This window comes from Chelonia mydas, chromosome 4 (assembly GCF_015237465.2).
Source record: "Chelonia mydas isolate rCheMyd1 chromosome 4, rCheMyd1.pri.v2, whole genome shotgun sequence".
Classification (NCBI taxonomy): domain Eukaryota; kingdom Metazoa; phylum Chordata; order Testudines; family Cheloniidae; genus Chelonia; species Chelonia mydas.
In genome coordinates this window covers 80,108,441-80,129,354 of record NC_057852.1, presented here as the reverse complement: position 1 = coordinate 80,129,354, position 20,914 = coordinate 80,108,441, and the positions used below count along the sequence as shown (strand labels likewise).

Genomic DNA, 20,914 nt, shown 5'->3' with positions numbered 1-20,914 from the left:
GCAGTGGGCACCCTCTGTTCTGAATCAGTTAAAACTGGACAATGCGCTAAAGAACAGCCTGTATTTTGTAATCCTGCCAGCTTCCTCAATGAGGGGACTAGATTATCTAATAGGCCTTTTGCATTGGTAGTTTCTCAGTTTCTAACATTAGTCTCTGTGTCTAAGGCTAATTAGCCTTGTTGAAAAAGGGCATAATGTTGAAGGTTTAAATACATCCAAGCAATTTCAAATATTTACAACTTTTTTAACAGAGACTCTTGTGTGGCTGGGAGTCTGCATGTGGCTCCCTACTAGATGCTGCATTTCCTGTGACATTCCTGTCCTGGATCTAAAAGCAGAAGAGCTGCTTGCCGGCAAGATGGGCTTCCTGCAAGGTCAAGAGTGAACCTTCACTACAGTGCTTTCCTCACTAAACACTGCCCTGAGGTTTGTTTGCTGCCCTCCCTCTGTAGCCATGACAACAGTTGTTGGGTAATGAACTGTTGGTAGGATCCCAGCCAGGAGCAAGACTCTCCCCGCAAAAGCTATGATGTCATATCATCAAAATCCAAGTGTTGCCCTTCCCCCCCGCCCTTTTTAAATATTTTAAATACTGACCTACTTCATGTTAGTTCCTGGAAAAGAAATCTTCTGTTGCATCCTGTCTCTGATAACCAGACCCCAATAGTAACCCCGTACCTTCCCCCACATAATTAAAGGGTCACTCATTGCCATTTAGAATCTCATTAACCATAGAGTGTGTATTGTTTGTGCTGTTCTTTTTAATAATTTTTTTATGATATGCAAGAGCAAAAATGGTATTAATAATTCACTGAACCGGTTTATATGGAAGTTATCCAAACAATGAAGTAAGGATAACTAAACAACTATGCCAACAAAACAGAACAGATCTATGAGCCTATACATATTTAAAACAAACAATATTTTGAAAGGTCTCATTAAAACACAGAAAAATCCTCCACTGTGAATGGGAGATATTTTTAAAACTGCCTAAGCCACAAATGTGTATGTTCTGAAATCACCAATGCTACTTATATCTTAATATGACAAACAAGAGAAGTAATTCTGTGCTTGATTGCGTTGCCCTAAAATTTAAGATAAAGTCACTAACTTCCACTCAGTTACCGTGGATTTACACAGGTGTAAATGAGAGCAGAATTTGGCCCATAATTTTTAAGTGACTAACATCCAGGTGATCAAACATCAAACTTCTACCTGTCTTCTGCACGTGCAGCTCTTTGAAAGGTAAATCTGAAGGTCTGATCCTAAAAGTGCTCTGTGTGTGGAACTGCCACTGTCTTCAGCGGCAACTTTTGAAGGATTGGGCCTGGGAAAGTTAAATAATAAATCGAGACAAATAAAAAAAAATTAGAAATCAAAAGTTTGGAATGCAGGAAAGAGAGTGGAGTGTGAACAGCGCTGGTTCAAGCAAATCTGGGACTCCCTAAGTCCCTGGCTTCAGTGCCCAAAACTGAATACACAATCAGCTGCGCACATAGAAAATGGAGGAAAGAGGGTGGAGCAATGACTCCACCTTCCTAGGAAATGACTGCCTAGGAAGCAGTACTGCGGAAAAGATTCTGGGGATAGTGGATTATAAGCTAAATATGACTCAACTGTAGAACACTGCAAAAAAAAACCAAAAACCCAAAAAACCCCAAAAAACCCAAACATCATTCTGGGATGTATTAGCAGGACTGCTGTAAGCAAGACACAAGAAGTAATTCTTTCGCTCTGCTCCACGCTCATTAGGCCTCAGCTGGAGTATTGTGTCCAGTTCTGGGCTCCACGTTTCAGAAAAGATGTGGACAAATTGGAGAAAGTCCAGCGAAGAGCAACACAAATGATTAAAGGTCTAGAAAACATGACCCTATGAGGGAAGATTGAAAAAATTGGATTTGTTTAGTCTGGAGAAGACTGAAGGGGGACATGATAACAGTTTTCAAGTACATAAAAGGATGTTAAACGGAGGAGGAAGAAGAAAAATTGTTCTCCTTAAATTCTGAGGATAGGACAAGAAACAATGGGCTTAAATTGCAGCAAGGGCAGTTTAGGTTGGACATTAGGAAAAACTTCCTGTCAGGGTGGTTAAGCACTGGAATAAATTGCCTAGGGAGCTTGTGGAATCTCCACCATTGGAGATTTTTAAGAGCAGGTTCGACAAACACCTATCAGGGATGGTCTAGATAATACTTAGTTCTGCCATGCATGCAGGGGACTGCACTAGAAGACCTCTCAAGGTGCCTTCCAGTCCTATGATTCTATAATCTTGTCTTCCCCACCCTAAATTTCTTTGTCTTGCCAGCCAAATTAGGTGGGGGCATGGGACATCTGTATTGCATAGAGAACTGGTGAGAGTTTGTGGGGAGTTGGCGGGGACAATGCATGGGAATTTTCTCCTAAACAAGAAGAGAGGAAAATGCATTAGGCTTCAGGGTCAAAAGTAGTAGGAAAAATTCTAATTCCCCAGATAGCTCCTTTTATCCCCACAGAGCTCTTGATCAGCATAAGGCAGCTCAGACTCCACAGCACAAGTAGCAGGAACAAGTACTAGTCTGTCTCTGGTGAGGTTGTGCCGCCTGCAGCCTCAGGCTTGGTGGCATGGTCTTACCCGTCCTTACAGTGATATTCAGGAAGGAAAAGGACTGTTGAAATTCACCCCTGTGCGTGGTGGTCACCTTCCAGCTCCAGCTAACATCACAAGAATGGAACTTCAGGAGGTAAGTGTATGAAATTCCATTTCTTTTGCCTTATGCAAAATTCATAAAACTGCATAAAGACTTTATGTAAAAATATGAGCTCTTAACCTCCATTCTGTAATAACCAGCACTTTGTCATTACAATGCAGACTGCAGAGCTGCCATTTAGTTGCAACAACTGAAAGAAGAGAAAAGGAGTATTTGTGGCACCTTAGAGACTAACAAATTTATTTGAGCATAAACTTTCGTGAGCTACAGCTCACTTCATCCGATGAGAAGAGAAGAGAGTTTGCTTTTTTTTTTTTTTAAAGTGTTTGTATTTCAAAGACTGGAACATCAAAGCCTTGTGTAAAATCCAGGAAAACTAGTTCAGCAACATTAAAGATTTGCATAACAACTCACCTTCCTTTTGGGGTCAGGACTGCAAGCATAGTTGAAAAGGTGCCCAAACAATTTGTTAATGGCTTTGCATAAAGCTGTTAATGGGGTTTGTGCAAAGCAACTGAAGGCCTGTTTGAACAATGCTGACATCTAGTGTCTGTATCCTCAATCTGGATGATGCAAAAAAGCCAGATGGTTCATTTCTTCCATCATGTTAAAGGTGACCTGCACATCAAAAGTGAAAATTCCTTGTCCTGAGCTAACCAAGTTGCTTGTTCTGAGTAACCCCGCTAACCAGGCTCTGGACCTGATCCTTAAACAGACTGAAGCCATTGGGAGTCTTTCCATTAATTACAATGGGCTTTGGATCAAGCTTTAAGAGGAGCATAAGAAACTAAATACTCTGTAGGTTTTGAAAAGTTACAAATAGTTTTTCCATCTGCTTCTGGGGTTCCTGCCCCAGGGCAACCCCTAAGCCAGGCCCCAATACTGCTCTGGGATATTCAGGTGGTTTCCCATGCCACTTCCAGTCATAAGAGGCTCAGCCCTCCAGCTGAGCCCCAGATAGCCCACCTCTCTCAGGGTTGTCAGTGAACAGAAAAGGGGGAATTAACACAAATGAATTATACTACCACTGTGGTAAAGCTCTCTTCCTCCAGAAAGCCCTGGTTGAGCTGTGCTTCCAGCTAAGGTCAGACAAATGTAGAGGAATAGCACTGGGCCCTCCCTTGCTTCAGGGAGGAGTTCCTGCCGTCAGCCAAACCTCTCTCCAGAGAGCCGAAGACTTGCTCTACAACCAAATATGCTAGGCTTCTTGCTTTAAGCTCCTCCTTCCGGGTCTGACATCTCTTATAGGTACGGTAGGGCAGGGCCACCTGTGCCCACATCAGCTCTGTAACCCTATGTTGCTGAGTATTGGCACACCATCCTTGTCAGCTGTCAGGAATACACAGATTGGTACTGGCAAAATGAAAAAATCTGAGCACTCACCCAGCCACATTCACTCCATATTTTGGAGTTACCTAAGATCTTTCCCCTTCCTTTCAATTCTGCCTTATAAGATGAGGTGTGCAGGGTGCACCAGAGTTTTACCTAGTATTGCAATACAGAGTGCCCAGCGTGATTCTGGGAAGCTTTCAAGCTTGTGAAATCCCCCTCCCTGTTCCATGAATTTAACGACTGTAGCCAGGCCCCTGTTCCAGCCTCCTCAGCACAAAAAAACAGAGGTTCTTTTGATGCAAAAGGAGAAAAAAAAAAAACCCTTTGTCACAAAAAGACCTTGTTTATTTGTTCAAGTCAACAAAACAAACCCAAGTTCTGGCACTGAGGGCTCCCAGTGCCTCTGAGCTGCTTACTCATAGTTCAAAATGGTAAATAAACAAAAGTACCCACACAGAAGAAGGGCTTAAGGAGTAAGTTCAGCCACTTCAACAAACCAGATCACTAGTTTCCCTCACGCCACCCCTCCTCTTCATTGATAATTGGATGCTACTGTCCTTCTTTCACTTCCTGAACTAAAAAGGGACTCCTTTGGGTGTGAACTTGCATCATCCTGACAAAATGCTGCTTCATTCTGCTAGGAGTGGGATGAGATGACCCCTTTGGGCTCCTGAGGGGCCTGAACCATACATTGTAGCAGCTGTCCCGGGGAAGGAAAGGCAATTTCTAAAGTGACCATAGCTCCTAGTGTTTGGCGATTCACCTCATTTTGTGGCCTGGTTTGGGACTCCCAGTCAGGTTGGCTAAACTGAGACAATTCCTGGTTTTGCTCAGCCGCAGAACATATGGAACATACGACTGGATGACAGCACTAACCCTGCCAATGGCTCAAACCTCTCTCTACCACTCGCATGATCCAAGACCTATATATACATGTTGTCATGTGGGAAAGGGCCATGCACTTTCCTTTGAAATCCTTGCTGCTTCTAGAATCCTTTAGAAGTTCTTGTTCCCATGTGAGTGGGGGAGGGGAGTAACCAAAGGAAGTGGGGAGTTTGTGGGGCGAGGTCTAAGGGTAGCTGCTGCAGGCTATTCATTTTTGTGTTTCAGAGCATAACCTGAACACCAGTTGGGATCAAGAAGGAATCTCCATCCAACCTCCCTTATATAGAGTTACATAATTAAGAGCGTTATGGGAGTTTATATCATCTTCTAAAGCATCTGGTATTGGTCAGGGTCAGAGACAGGATACCAGATGAGATGAACCATCAGTTACCACCACCACACTATGAGAAACAAAGTTCCTATGCTATATAGTTCGGTGAGGTTATTAATATTCTTTAACTCACTTGGATCACCTTCCTATTCCTCTCCTATAGCCACTGACTTGTGGGCACTGGTAGAATAGTAAGAAACATCAAATATGAAGCCTTGAAAATACTGCACATAATCATGCTCCGTGATGACTGGACAGGGCAAAGGGGACAGAAAAGGTTAATTCATTGTCCTGACAATGACTACGATTGTGATGGAATTAGAGAAAAACGTCAGTGAGATTTACAATCTCAAGGCTGATCTTAGGCTGGCTCTAGTAGCTGCAGGCCTAATGCTTGCAATGGCAACTGTAGTTTGACGACTATGAAACTAACGGAAACTGTTCCAAGAAGATTTGAGATAGTACATAATGTACTTTGATTTTTTCAGCTGAAAAAAAAAAAAGAGAGAAAAACTTTTAACTACAAGAGCCTTGCGCGGGAGCTTGGAAAACAACTTACTATGCCAGTAATAACAATATAGCAGCATCTAGTGGGCATTTTCCTTCTGGTTACATCCTGTATTTGAAATGCTATCATATTACACCCACACACTGCTGAAAGCTTGTCTGATATATTGTGCAAACTGACAGAAAAACATTAATACTTCTGGTAATAAATGAACTGCTTTTTCAGGTAAAGAGCAAAAATGACGAGTATAAGCTATGGCCAGTCAATTCCTCTTATATATTTTCCTCCCTTGTTTAAATTGTGATCAAGACTGGAAGAGGTTTTAAGACCTAAAGAGAGCAATTACAGAATACAAAGCCAGATATAGGTTGAGCTGGTTTGGAGTCAGGTAGAAGTTCTCAGAAGACCTAGAATTGTGTGTAAATAACCTCAGTGCTCTACTTCCTTATACTGAAGAATATAGACTATTATCATCTATTATTTACATTAGCACCTACGGGCTCCAACCTAGCTCATGGCCCCTTCGTGATAGGCACTGTAAAAACATAAAGTAAGACTTGCTCCCTGCCCCAAAGATCTTACAATCTAAATATACAAGACAGGCGCAGGGTGAGGGGGGAAACAGGATGGTGAAACCACATGACCGATTAAATAAACCCAGGTCTCCAGACCATTATCTTATCCCCTTGAAGACCATGCTGCAACCTTATTAATGGTCCAAACCTTGTAATAGTGTTTTTACAAACTACAATACTTTGGACAGGTTTCAGAGTAGCAGCCGTGTTAGTCTGTATCCACAAAAAGAAAAGGAGGACTTGTGGCATCTTAGAGACTAACCAATTTATTTGAGCATAAGCTTTCATGATGCATCTGATGAAGTGCACCCTGATATTCTATGATTCTATGATTCTAAGTGAGCTGTAGCTCACGAAAGCTTATGCTCAAATACATTGGTTAGTCTCTAAGGTGTCACAAGTCCTCCTTTTCTTTTTGACAATACTTTGGGTCACTATTGGAGCAAACAATAGTGTTTATTTTTTGCCAAGGATGACCTAGCTGGGGCCGAATTCTGCATTCCTTTCTCATTAAAAACTCACCTTGCTCGAGTAAGGAATGCAGGCTCAGGCACCTGAGTTGCCTGTTCCACCTACTTCTGCCCCGCCCCACCCCCGCCATACATACAGTGGACTGAATGGTCTTGTTTGTCCTTAGTTCCTGATTCTCTGAGTTGAGTGCAGTGGTCACTAGCAAGTTAGGGAAATAAAACCAGAGAAATCAGGCTCCCCATATTTAACCATATTTAACCTGATTAACCATATTTCCCAGAAAAAGAGCCCAGTTTTCAATTTTTTATTTTGACACCTGCTAAATGCAGTAGCCACAGAGTCAGGATGTAGAAGAAATAGCTTCTTTATGGGGGTAGCGGCTGTGATAAGCTATGCAGCAAATGATTTATTGCCGTTTTTGCAGACAGCAGAGCAGCCACCACCCAGAGCTCCACATGGTGTGAGTTTGCTTTGCATCACTAGGTGGCATTAAAAAGTAAAATTTTCTGAAAAGAGAGAAGAATCCCACCTCCATTTAGAAAATATCAGAACAGGGCATTAGACATGCCAGTGAAGCCAAGAAAAGTGGTTTCTTACTAACAACAGGGCAGGAGGCCATTGGCCTTGGAGGTTTTGGCAGCGTGTCCATTTCTGGCAACTGATGACACACCGAGACAAGAAGACTGCTGAGGAAATGATCAGCGGATGAGTTGTATTAGCAGGGAAAGTGACAAAATATTCAGAATAGCTTGTTATTACAATTAAATAGTTTAAACAGACAACTTCATAGGCATCTGAATGGTTCAGGAAACTGGTAATGGGATAATGTCCCATGCTTTTGACTTTTCAGGCACTGATTCATATCCAGCTGGGATCAGAAGTGACAGACAAACAGTTGTTCCCATGTGAAGGCTAATTAGCAACCTCCAAAATAGCTAGTGGCCTCAGACCAGTTCCCACTGGCCAAGTACCCTTTAAATTAGTGCTATATGCTTGTGCTCCCCCATCTGTTGTTGCTTGTGTTATATTTAGACTGCAAGCTCTTTGGGGCAGGGACCATATTTTTGTTGTATTTCTATGCAGTGCACAATGGGGTTCTGGTCCAGGACTGGGGCGCCTAGGCACTACAATAATACAAATAAATAATAACCACAAGAAGTCTGGAGCTCAGATCTTTGGTAGTAGAGGAGCACCTTCAAAAACCTGAGAAGGGATAGGTTAAATGTAGCATAATTCTTAAGAGCTTAGTATTTCCTACCAATATTCACAACTCATTTTGTTAATCTCTGTACATTCAGGATATGGGGGTGGGGCGTTTCTTTTACAACATACTCACTCTTCCACAACTTGGAGTCAACTGTGAGAACCCAAGGTAGGTGAAAATTAACTTTCTGAAGTTATGTAGTCAGTGAGGGTAGCAGCAATTTAAAAAATTCACATCTGTAGCTCATGTTTCCCTAGAAACAAGGTGAGAATGAATTCAGCAACGTATGAACCTTTCTGCACAGTCAAGGCCCTGGGCTATAAATCTTTGGATCAGAGAGTAGGAGAAGTGCTAAAGGGTAGTGCTTGGGTTCACAGTTGGGCTGGTATTCGGTTACATATTGATCATTCAGATAGCAAAGATTGCAGAATAATAATTGCAGAATAACCATCATTATACCAGGACTTTCCTGGGGAACAGTTTTTTGGGGTCTAGTGAAGGTGAATGGAATTGAATGTGTTTCAGGTTCAAGCAGATTGTCCTCGAGGTTTGCTTTTTAGGTTTGATTGTTTTAGTGTTAAAAATTATTGTTCAGGAAAATATGAAAGTCTTAGGGATTTTAATTATTCGGGTGCCTGATCTTGGCTGTCCTCACCTTCACAGAATCATAGAATATCAGGGTTGGAAGGGACCTCAGGAGGTCATCTAGTCCAACCCCCTGCTCAAAACAGGACCAATCCCCAACTAAATCATCCCAGCCAGGGCTTTGTCAAGCCTGACCTTAAAAATATCTAGGGAAGGAGATTCCACCACCTCCCTAGGTAACGCATTCCAGTGTTTCACCACCCTCCTAGTGAAAAAGTTTTTCCTGATATCCAACCTAAACCTGTCAGGTGCATGACAAGGAATGGGGGAGGGGAGGAGGGAGAACAGTATGTTTTTAATGTATGTCTATTGTTAATACTATGCGGTTTATGATTTTGTATTGTCATTGTTGCTGTTCTTCATAGTTTTCAATTTTGAAAGAAGAGGAAAAATATTATTTTTTTAACAACTAATACCCATAAAGTTTAGGAGAGTCACAAATGCACAGTAAATGAAATAAATAAATATTTCTGAGTGGCCATAGCCAAATCCATTTGTTAGCTTTCCCCCCCTGCTAATTAATTAATATTTTGGAAAAAGACTGAGCTTGATAAATTTATGGAGGGGATGGTATAACGAGACTGCGTATAATGGCATGTAGCCGATCTGCGACTGCTGGCAACAAATAACTCCTGGCTGGTGATGGGACACTGGATGGGGAGGGCTCTGAATTACTACAGATAATTCTTTCTCAGGTGTCTGGCTGGTTGGTCTTGCCCACATGCTCAGGGTCTAACTTGTCACCATATTTGGGATTGGGAAGAAATTTCCCCCCTGGTCAGATTGGCAGAGACCCTGGGGACTTTTTGCCTTCCTCTGCAGCACTGGGCACACGGGTCACTTGTAGGTTTAAACTAGTGTAAATGATGGATTCTCTGTAATTTTAAGTCTTTAAATCATGATCTGAGGACTTCAGTAACTCAGCCAGAGGTTAGGAGTCTATTACAGGAGTGGGTGGGTGAGGTTCTCTGGCTGCAATGTGCAGGAGGTCAGACTAGATGATCATGAGGGTCCTTTCTGACCTTAAAGTCTATGAGTGTCAGTCTAATAAGGACAAAATCCTCAGTACTGAAGAACACTACTAATTCAATCAAGGCAATTACACACACCCCTTCACAGGCAAAGGTGGGTGGGATGGGCCAAGCTCAAAGAATGTTATAGATTGAACCATCCTGCTTGGTTAAGAGCAGTATGCCCACATTCTTAAACACATGACTTCTCAAAGCTAATGAGAATGATTTTACAATTAAGACTGTATGCTTACAAGCGAGACCTACAATTACTATACAGTGCCCTGATAGCTGACCTGGTATTCAACAGTGCAAGTATAGAGCCGTTGCTAGGCTCTTCTATCCTTGCCTCTTTTGGAGGAGGATGGTGTTGTACTTTACTGGCTACAGACCTGATCCAAGATCCATCCAAGTCAATGGAAAGATTCCCATTGACTTCAGTGGGTTTTAGATCAGATCCTAGAAGGGCATTAAGAATTTGCAGTGCATGAATACTCCTCCAGGCCTTCAGCTTTAATGTCAGTTCACTTACTGTCTTTTAGATCTAAAAATTGCCCTATAGATATTCAATCGTCTGAAGCAATCTGAAGCATTTTCTTTAAATATTTACTTTTCAAAAGGTTAAGGTGAGCATTCTAGTTATGGTTCCATTTTCAAATGATCCACTCCCCCTCCTAAAATCCATACTTCACCTCCACAGCAGCCTTAAATGAAGTTAGTAACACAGTCAGGTAGTCACACACAACAGCATTTAACTAATATTTAAAACTGAAAATATTGCTATGCTGGAAACCATTAATCAAGCATGCCTTGATCTATAGATCAGTCAAGGTAAGGGTTAGGGTTGGGTTAAAGTCAGTGGATGTACTACGCACCCTGCATTCAGGGTAAGTTGAAGGAACAATTAAATTACTCTTTATATAGTGAGAGCTGAAACAATGAAAAGCTTCCACCCAAGGCACTGGCCAACATGGCAAGGCCTAAACAGATGCTAAACCATGTGGGCAAAGAGTTTTCCCTGGGGACTGATTGCAAGCACTTGGGTTGGAGCATGGACTGGCTGCAGCTGTGTGTCTCTGAGTCTGAGAGAGGCAGAAAGTGCCCAGAAAGCCAGCAGACAGCAATAGAAGCTGTGGTGAACATGGCTCTGGAAGGAAACCATGAGACAAAGTTTCTTTTGGGAACAGTTTTTGATTAAAAGGCTAAATGAGAGTCAACAGTGTAACACTGTTGCTAAAAAAACAACAACCCACACATCATTCTGGGATGTATTAGCAGGAGTGCTGTTAGCAAGACATTAGAAGTAATTCTTTCGCTCTACTCCACACTCATTAGGCCTCAGCTGGAGTATTGTGTCCAGTTCTGGGCTCCACGTTTCAGAAAAGATGTGGACAAATTGGAGAAAGTCCAGCGAAGAGCAACACAAATGATTAAAGGTCTAGAAAACATGACGCTATGAGGGAAAACTGAAAAAATTGGATTTGTTTAGTCTGGAGAAGACTGAAGGGGGACAAGATGATAGTTTTCAAGTACATAAAAGGTTGTTACAAGGAAGAGAGAGAAAAATTGTTCTCCTTAACCTCAGGATAGGACAAGAAGAAATGTGCTTAAATTGCGGCAAGGGCAGTTTAGGTTGGACATTAGGAAAAACTTGCCTAGGGAACTTGTGGAATCTCCACCATTGGAGATTTTTAAGAGCAGGTTAGACAAACACCTGTCAGGGATGGTCTAGATAATACTTAGTCCTGCCATGAGTGCAGGGGACTGGACTAAATGACCTCTTGAGGTACCTTCCAGTCCTACGATTCTATGATTTCTTGGGGCAATATAAATCTTGGAAGTCAGATCCAAGAGAAATTTTAGAACTTCTGTCATCTGTGGGGTACCTGATGGTGTAGAATATTGAGGTGAGGGATTTCATGATTATTTTCTATCCCTGCCTGTGGTTTCTTAAAAAAAATTTCACTTCCAAAGAATTTCTGACAACAGACTCCAACTCCAGGCTCTGGTAGCAATAATAGAGTTTGTATCATACTATTGTAATGCTAGAGTTTCCCATGCCATCTGGGGTCTTCACGCAGACAGTGTGTTTACAAATGAATGTGACCCAAACAACTCAGCATTGCTTGGTGGGGATGAAATCTAGTGCCAAATGCTGTCTCTGCCAAGCTAGACTGCTTGGCGCCAGTCCCACTCTTCTGGGGAATTGTCTGCAGAAATACAATTTAATATTGTATAGTGTCACAGCTACAGGGCCAGCTGTACCATTGACTTCTCTACTGCAGTGGAATCTCATGATTCTCCCATTCTTGAGACAGGTCCCTGGGCTACAGTATCCTGTGTATCAAGTGTGCTTACCCAGCAGGTCCAACTGGGTTTGGTACCTTGTGGTGCTTCTCTTTGGGAGTCTGTGATCCGTGGAATACAGTGTCCCATGACAGCCTTCTTTTATTTCTTATTGGCTTGTGGACTCCTCTGTGCTAACCCCAGATGCTTTTGTTTGCTTGTAACCTTTAAGATGAACCCCCAAGACAGCTATTTTTGGTGCTTGATTTTTGGAATTGCTCTTTTAAAATCTAACAAAAGCCTAAGTTCCAGATGTATTTTTTTTCTTTTTAATAAAATTTACCTTTTTTAAGAACAGGATTGGATTTTTGGTGTCCTAGGAGGTTTGTGCATGTTGTTTGATTAGCTGGTAGCCACAGCTAATTTCCTTTGTTTCCTTTCTCAGCTCTTCCCTGGAGAGGGGGTGAAAGGGCTTGAGGGTATCCCACAGGGAGGAATTCCCAAGTGCTCCTTCCTGGGTTCAAAGGGGGTTTTGTTGCATTTGGGTGGTGGCAGCGTTTACCAAACCAAGGTCAGAGAAAAGCTGTCACCTTGGGAGTGTAATACAAGCCTGCCTCACCTCAGTCCCCGGAAAAATCATGGAGCAGGTCCTCAAGGAATCAATCCTGAAGCACTTACACGAGAGGAAAGTGATCAGGAACAGTCAGCATGGATTCACCAAGGGAAGGTCATGCCTGACTAATCTAATCGCCTTCTATGATGAGATTACTGGTTCTGTGGATGAAGGGAAAGCAGTGGATGTATTGTTTCTTGACTTTAGCAAAGCTTTTGACACGGTCTCCCACAGTATTCTTGTCAGCAAGTTAAAGAAGTATGGGCTGGATGTATGCACTATAAGGTGGGTAGAAAGTTGGCTAGATTGTCGGGCTCAACGAGTAGTGATCAATGGCTCCATGTCTAGTTGGCAGCCGGTGTCAAGTGGAGTGCCCCAGGGGTCGGTCCTGGGGCTGGTTTTGTTCAATATCTTCATAAATGATCTGGAGGATGGTGTGGATTGCACTCTCAGCAAATCTGCGGATGATACTAAACTGGGAGGAGTGGGAGATACGCTGGAGGGCAGGGATAGGATACAGAGGGACCTAGACAAATTGGAGGATTGGGCCAAAAGAAACCTGATGAGGTTCAATAAGGATAAGTGCAGGGTCCTGCACTTAGGACGGAAGAACCCAATGCACAGCTACAGACTAGGGACCGAATGGCTAGGCAGCAGTTCTGCGGAAAAGGACCTAGGGGTTACAGTGGATGAGAAGCTGGATATGAGTCAGCAGTATGCCCTTGTTGCCAAGAAGGCCAATGGCATTTTGGGATGTATAAGTAGGGGCATAGCGAGCAGATCGAGGGACGTGATCGTTCCCCTCTATTCGACATTGGTGAGGCCTCATCTGGAGTACTGTGTCCAGTTTTGGGCCCCACACTAAAAGAAGGATGTGGATAAATTGGAGAGAGTCCAGCGAAGGGCAACAAAAATGATTAGGGGTCTGGAACACATGACTTATGAGGAGAGGCTGAGGGAACTGGGATTGTTTAGTCTGCGGAAGAGAAGAATGAGGGGGGATTTGATAGCTGCTTTCAACTACCTGAGAGGTGGTTCCAGAGAGGATGGTTCTAGACTATTCTCAGTGGTAGAAGAGGACAGGACAAGGAGTAATGGTCTCACGTTGCAGTGGGGGAGGTTTAGGTTGGATATTAGGAAAAACTTTTTCACTAGGAGGGTGGTGAAACACTGGAATGCGTTACCTAGGGAGGTGGTAGAATCTCCTTCCTTGGAAGTTTTTAAGGTCAGGCTTGACAAAGCCCTGGCTGGGATGATTTGATTGGGGATTGGTCCTGCTTTGAGCAGGGGGTTGGACTAGATGACCTCCTGAGGTCCCTTCCAACCCTGATATTCTATGATTCTATGAACTGGCAAGTATTCATTTTTTAAATCCTTGCGGCACCCACTTCTGCACTCGGAGCGACAGAGTTGGCATTCAGCCCTGACAGCCCCTCTCCAGCCACTCCCCATCATTGAGGTTCCATTTCAGCAAGTAGCTGTGGATATTCTGCATCCTTTCCCTAAAATACACCCAGAGGAATGCTGTACATACTGACTTTAATGGATTTTGCCATCCGATGGCAGGAAGCAGTAGCTCTAGGCAACACCAGGGCTAAAAGTGTGTGTCAGGCATTAACAGACATTTTTGCCAGGGTAGGTTGGCCCTCTGACATCCTTATGGATTTGGGAACTAACTTCCTGGCAGGGACCATGAAATGTCTTTGGGAAGCTCATGGGGTGAACCCCTTACCACCATCAAACAAATGGCCTAGTGGCGAAGTTTAATGGGACTTTGGGGGGCATGATACGCTAATTCGGGAATAAGCGCTCCAATGGTTGGGAGTTGCAGCAGTTGCTCTTTGCCTACAGGGCTGTACCACATCCCATTTGGGATTTTCACCCTTTGAACTCATTTATGGCCACAAAGTTAAGGGGCCATTATAGTAGGTAAAGCAGCAATGGGAGGGGGTTACATCTTCTCCAGAAACTAACATTTTGAACTTTGTAACCAACCTGCAAAACACCCTCAAAGACTCACTAGCCCTTGTTCGAAAAAACCTACAGGATGCTCAACAAGAGCAAAAGGCCTGGTATAATAAACATGCCAGAGAGCGTTCCTTCAGAGGAGGTGACCAAGTCATGGTCCTGAAAGTGCTCCAGGCCAATAAGACGGAAGCATTGTGGGAGGGACCATTTATGGTCTGAGAGCGCCTGGGAGCTGGTAATTACCTCATAGCGTTCCCAGATCTTACCCTAAAACCTAAAAGAATTTGAAGAGCCAGATACAAAGGCTATTAAAAGAATTCAGTATGGAGCTTTACAGTTCAGGGAGGCTTTGAAAGACCATTTTAACAGTGAGCCAGAATAGTGTCCTCTTGTTATAGTGTGCCCTACCTGGCTTGTTCTTTTGTGGCTGGGGGCTGATTGCTGTACATGTAGGGATAGAACACTGTCAACGCACCTATTAATTTTGTTTGTGAATGATCCTATGAGTTGTGTGACACTGTGCAGTAAAAGGTAATTGGCTGGTTTCAGAACTGCTGAGCACTCAACAGGATATGTTGTGAACTAATAAGGATAAATTATGTTCCAAATAATAGAATTTTCTTCTGTAACAAAATCAGTGCAACCCCCCACCCTGCAATTTTACAACAAATCCATTAAAAACTTAATTTACTATGTTTTATTGTGAGAATAGAATTTAGGAAGGGGAAAAAACATTCATGTCTATTTAAGCTACTCATACACTGTCCTGTGAAAGCCACAGTGAGTGCAAGTGAAGCTATGATTGTCTTTAATGTCCCCCAGGATGGAATGGTCAGGGAAGTGCCCTGAGGCCATGTGGAATGTTGAGGGTGGGGGGTATAGGGAGATCCTGATACTGAGTTCTCAATAGGCTGCAAAGGTAGGGGAGCCCTGGATTGTTGAACCAGAGGTCTACTATTGTCTGCAGTATCTGTGTTTGCTACCTAAGAAGCCTCATTATGTCCTGGTGCATCTCCCTCTCCTTTTCCTGCTGGGACTCCTGGGCCTTTCTTCTCTCTGCTCTTTCACTCTCCAGGCTGTCCGCAACGTTCATTCTCTTGGCCCTGTGCTCTCAGTCCGATGCAGCACTAGCTCACAGGATCTCATTGAACATGTTATCTTAAGTCCTCTTCTTTCTCCTCCTTATCTGGCTCAGGCTTCTGCAGGCATGGAGGGGGAGACCCTTAAGGCCACAATGGCAGCAGCTGAAGATAAAACACACAGTGGTACCATTGTCAGCATATTCACTATGTAAAGCGAAACCTAAGATGCTGAACTCACTTCCCTCGCTCCCCTAAAGTTTTAAGTGCTACATTCTCACTTCTGCTTGGGATTGCTTGTGCACGGCACCAGTCACAGCACTCGCCACGGTGAGTATGGCCGGCTGGCGGTTGGGGTTGCACAATTCTAGTAGTATAGGCCAATGGCACTGAATACTGGCACTATTTTCCACAGGCGGTGATTATTTTAGCTGGCATCTCACTCCTGAGTGTAACAAAGGCAGAGAGAGAACAACTGCTTGTGGTCTCCCGAAGCTGCCCGGGCGTGTATGCTGCTCGCCTGCATATTGCAAAGGTGCCTGCTGAAGTTATTGCTGAATGGTGTGGGAAAGTGTCCTACTGCGGAGGAAGAAGTAATGCAGCCCTACCTAGAAACCTACTCTGGGGGGGCCTTCCCTATAATTGAAAATGTATGTACACACTGAGGTTCATTCACCTGCACTGGGCTTGTCTTTGCTGGACTGGCTGGATTGCGGGGGAGTCAAAAACAGGTCCTGGCTCACTGTGCAGCTGGATTCCCCGGGTCACCTGTCCCCCATACTCCTTCTCCTCCTTGCTGGTCACAGCAGGAACTTGTGACTCAGGCTCCTTGGATGTATCCATGGCAGTGTGGTGGTAGGGTCTTTGCTGAGTATGGCACACAGCCCTTTGTAAAAGCAGCAGGTCTGAGGCTGAGCACTGGATCAATTGTTGGCCTCCCTGGCCTTCTGGTATGCCTGCCGCAACTGCTTGGCTTTCACACGACACTACTGCTGGTTCCTGCTGTAGCCCTTCTCCTGTATCCTCCGAGCTATCTGCTCACAGACATTGATGTTTCTGTGGCTGTTTTGGAGCTGTGCCTGCACAGCCTTTTCTCCCCACAGGCCCAGGACTCGGGAGAGCCAATATCTCCTGTCTACTCCAGGCAGGAGCGCATCTGGAGCCTGGAGCCGTTATGATCAGCCGGCCAGTTGCACTCAACAATGGAGAGCTGCTAGGTGTGCTCGCTAAGGCAGGCAATCAGGAACAGGAATTTCAAAAATTTGCAGGGCTTTAAAGGGGAGCGGGGCTTCCAGTCTTTGTGACCCCTGGGCAGTGGAGTTCACAATGGTGACCAGAGTCATTAGTGTGGGGCATTATGAGACAGCTGCTGGAGGACAATTAGAGTCAACAAAGCTATCACGGTGTCTACACTCGCACTGCATCAACCTAAGTATATTGACCATGACTCTATGCCTCTCAGGGAGGTGGTATTACTATGTCAGTGTAACGGGGCACTTACCTCAGTGGGAGACAAATTTAAGTATAGACACTGTGACAGGGTCGGGCCAGATGGCTACAGGAAAGTGATAGAAGGCAGATATATTAGCCCCAGATTAAGTAGGTCCCTTTTCCCTGGGTAAGGCAACAGGGAAGGTTCCAGAATAATCAGGAACTTTCTGGAAACAATTAAGGCAGACAGGCTGATTAGAACACCTGCAGCCAATCAAGAAGCTGCTAGAATCAATTAAGGCAGGCAAATCAGGACACCTGGGTTTAAAAAGGAGCTCACTTCAGTTTGTGGTGCGCGTGCGAGTAGCTGGGAGCAAGAGGGGTGAGAAGCTGAGAGTGAAAAGGCATACTACTGGAAGACTGAGAAGTACAAGCATTATCAGACATCTGGAGGAAAGTCCTGTGGTGAGGGTAAAGAAGGTGTTGGGAGGAGGCCATGGGGAAGTAGCCCAGGGAGTTGTAGCTGTCACACAGCTGTTACAGGAGCCACTGTAGACAGCTGCAATCCACAGGGCCCTGGGCTGGAACCCGGAGTAGAGGGCGGGCCCAGGTTCCCTCCATCCCCCCAACTCCCTACTTGATCCTGGAGGAGTTGAACTGGACTGTGGGTTCCACCAGGGGGGAAGGTCTCTGGCCTGTTCCCCGATCCACTAGGTGGATCAGCAGAGACTGCGGGGATTGTTCTTCCTTTCCCCATGCTGGCCAGTGATGAGGCTAACAGAGTGAACGGCAGATCTGAGCCACAAAAGTGGCCAAACTGAGGTCTGCCGTGAACCTCTGAGGCGAGCAAATCCGCCAATAAGCGCAGGACCCACCAAGGCAGAGGAGGAACTTTGTCACAACACTTGCACAACTAGGTTGACGTAAGTTGCCTTGCGTCAAACTAACTTTGTAGTGTAGACCATGCCTAAGCCTTTGAACTCTGGGGCTAACACAACTATAGGTAGGATTCACCGCTCTCTGCTAGTTCCTCTCTGCTCCCCCCAATAACTACACATAGCTGGTGAACAAAACAAGTTACACCTAAGCACACACTCATGAGGTTAAAAGGGGAAAAGGTAGAGAATACAGGATAATGAAGTTCCACAATCTGACTCTTTGCTGTATTTAAATTTGTTCTGCACTCATATGCCACAGAAATGGGTGTGGATCTCTGGTCAGGCAGGTATGCACTAGGCAAACCAGGAGACTGCTAGAGTTAGGTGCCTCTGCACAAAAGGTAAGAATTGGGAGAGGCGTAGCAGGAGGGGTTCAAAGGAGATCGATCCTCTTGTGGAAGATTATAGATTTTCAGGCAAGGAGGAAGATGGGTTGTTCATGGGTAAAATTTTAACCTGTTTTTTTCATGTGTGAATTTGTGAATCACTCAATTCCTAATCGATATTTTACAATGTTATAGAACACAGAAAACTCACTTGTTTACAAAAGGGCTGTATTAATAATATATTGTGTAATTTGACAATACCACAGCACGAGTGGGTACTTAGACCGTCAACCCCTTGGAGCAGGGATTGTCATTTTTTTCTGCTTGGACAGCACCTAGCACTATGGGGTCCTGGTCCACGACTGGGGCACCTAGATTCTATGCTAATACAAATAAATAATGAGATGGGGGGTTTTATGATAATCTTAGGCCAGTCTTCTACCAAAAGCCATAGCAAGAAAATAAAGTACACCTCTATGTCCCTGGAGATCCTTTTAAAACACTCAAAAAGAGGTTGTTAACCTCCATTAGAGTTCTTCTACTTAAAAACTTGGTTACTTTTTTTTAAGTTGTTTGCATTATTCCAGTGGTTTTTACAGACACAGCTAACCAAGTGGAACATGGAGTTTTACACTGAAATGGACACGTAGAAACTGGAAACCAAATGCTACATTATTCCTACTGTTTTCTTTTGTTAGGCCAAAAGGTAATGTTAACAAGCACACGCTGACTGATCCCTAGAATTTCCTCTTCGTCTCCAATTCCTTGTACAGAGTGTTTTTCTGTTGCTAAGTACATTTTTTGAACACAAGTGTAACAAGCTCTCTCTTCCACACACACTATACACTTGGAAGCAAAGTTAATCATACTTTAGCACTTAACCTGTAACCTTGCAAGCCTAGCAGTTTTAATAAATGGTGCTGTACCTTTAAACCCTGCAAATTAAACCGGCCAAGTGAGGAGAGCAGTGTAAGGTCCAGCCCCTGAAAGCAGCTTCAGACACCTCACCCAGCGTCATTGCAAAGGGACAGGCAGCACTGACAGTGCTCTGGCGAGAGTTCTATCAACATGGCAAAGCACATGACCCTCTCTTTCCTCCTTGTTCTCACTATGGCAAGCTCATCCTTTGCCCGTCGAAAGCTTTTAGTGTTTCTGATCGATGGCTTTCGTTATGATTACATCAATGACAATGAACTGGAGTCCCTGCCTGGCTTTAAAGAGATTGTGGACAGGGGAGTGAAAGTGGATTACATGACCCCAGACTTTCCCAGCCTTTCCTATCCAAATTATTACACGCTGATGACTGGTGAGTACTTTCTTTTATGTGTTGTGATGCTCTTAAGAGCTGTCAGGTAGCTTCTTAGATCAAGTTAAGGTCATTAGATTTTGCTACACAGAGGGATGAATATACTCTAGGTTAGGGTTTCAGCTGTACTGTTATCCTTAGTGAGGTCTAAAAAGTATTACAGTACTGACTCTGAATTTCAATGAAGACAGCAAGATAAATAAATCTATCAAGTCTCTCCAATCTAAAGTAAAGTTGGACACATGCTGTGTAAATATAATCTTGCTAAGAAGTTAGGATTTGTTTTCAAAAGTTTGCTTTTTCACTAGCTCACCAGCTATGTAGTTTTCATAATAAAGTTTCTTGAAAATTATTGTAATTGCTGTATACATAACCTGTAGGCATAGGTGATCTCTAGTTGCTTCTCCTGTTGCATTTCATTTTCTCTGAGATACAGTACACACAAAATTCCTCAGATCTGAGTAAAATGCCATTTTTCATGGTTGTCTGGAATATCTATAATGCTTGAATACTGTATAACTAAGTGTCTTTTTCTTTCTGAGTTAGAAAGTAGAAATGGATGGGAAACATTTGGAATGTAAACATACAAAGTATGTCCGGAGACTCAATTTATGCATTTAACAAGGACTAATATAAAGTGAGGATGACCAAAGTATGTCTTGTTTTCAGAAAGCAGAGCTGCTCTAGACAGTTCTGCATTAAACTGGTCTTTAAATAAAACTGACATCCTGCTTTGGCCATTAGATTATGAGGATTTATTGAATTCTGTTTTAACTCTCCCCTAAGACCCCGTATTTGCAAAAGACTATGAAGCATCCAATTAGAAACGAAAGAGTGTAAAGATTCTTGCTTTTGCTCATTCCCATTACATCTTGCCATTTTCTGAATGCCAAGAAAGGGTTCTTACAAAGCAGGCAATGTGATCAAGATATTACAAATGCCCATTCGATCTGTTTTCATAGTATATTTTAAAATTAGTTTCTTTGTAACTCAGCATGATGCTAGACAGCTATGCAGTAGCAGAATAGCTAAGTACATTAGGAAAGTTACTTTGGAGAATAAACGTCAGCTAAACAATCAGAAATGAAGAATTACTGTAAGCAGGGAATAGACTCTCTCAAACTTGAATGTCTCCCCAGTTATTCAATAAACAAGACCTTCAGACTAACTAGAAAAAAGTCAGTTCTTTTCTAGCCAGGCAGTGGCTTTGTCTGTCCATAGAACAATACAATGCCTAGCAGTTCATGTACTGCTTGTTTAGAAATAAATAGATGCCACTATAAATCAAAAAGCTGACATCAGTTTTGACTGGTTTGTTT

General features: G+C 43.5%; 1 protein-coding gene across 2 annotated transcripts in view; it reads left to right on the top strand.

Annotated features, from left to right (window-relative positions):
- The first annotated feature begins 251 nt into the window (after positions 1-251).
- ENPP6 (ectonucleotide pyrophosphatase/phosphodiesterase 6) overlaps positions 252-20,914 on the top strand; it is a 77,365-nt gene continuing 56,702 nt past the window's right edge. Inside the window, exons 1-4 of one of the 2 annotated variants that reach the window (XM_043546046.1) lie at positions 252-426; positions 2,493-2,720; positions 15,711-15,924; positions 16,010-19,595. In XM_043546046.1, coding sequence (XP_043401981.1) covers positions 19,358-19,595 — 238 coding nt within the window. In that variant the 5' untranslated portion in view covers positions 252-426; positions 2,493-2,720; positions 15,711-15,924; positions 16,010-19,357. Of the gene's footprint in view, positions 427-2,492; positions 2,721-15,710; positions 15,925-16,009; positions 19,596-20,914 lie in introns of those variants that run through there. The other variant, XM_027834168.3, reaches the window with a different exon arrangement.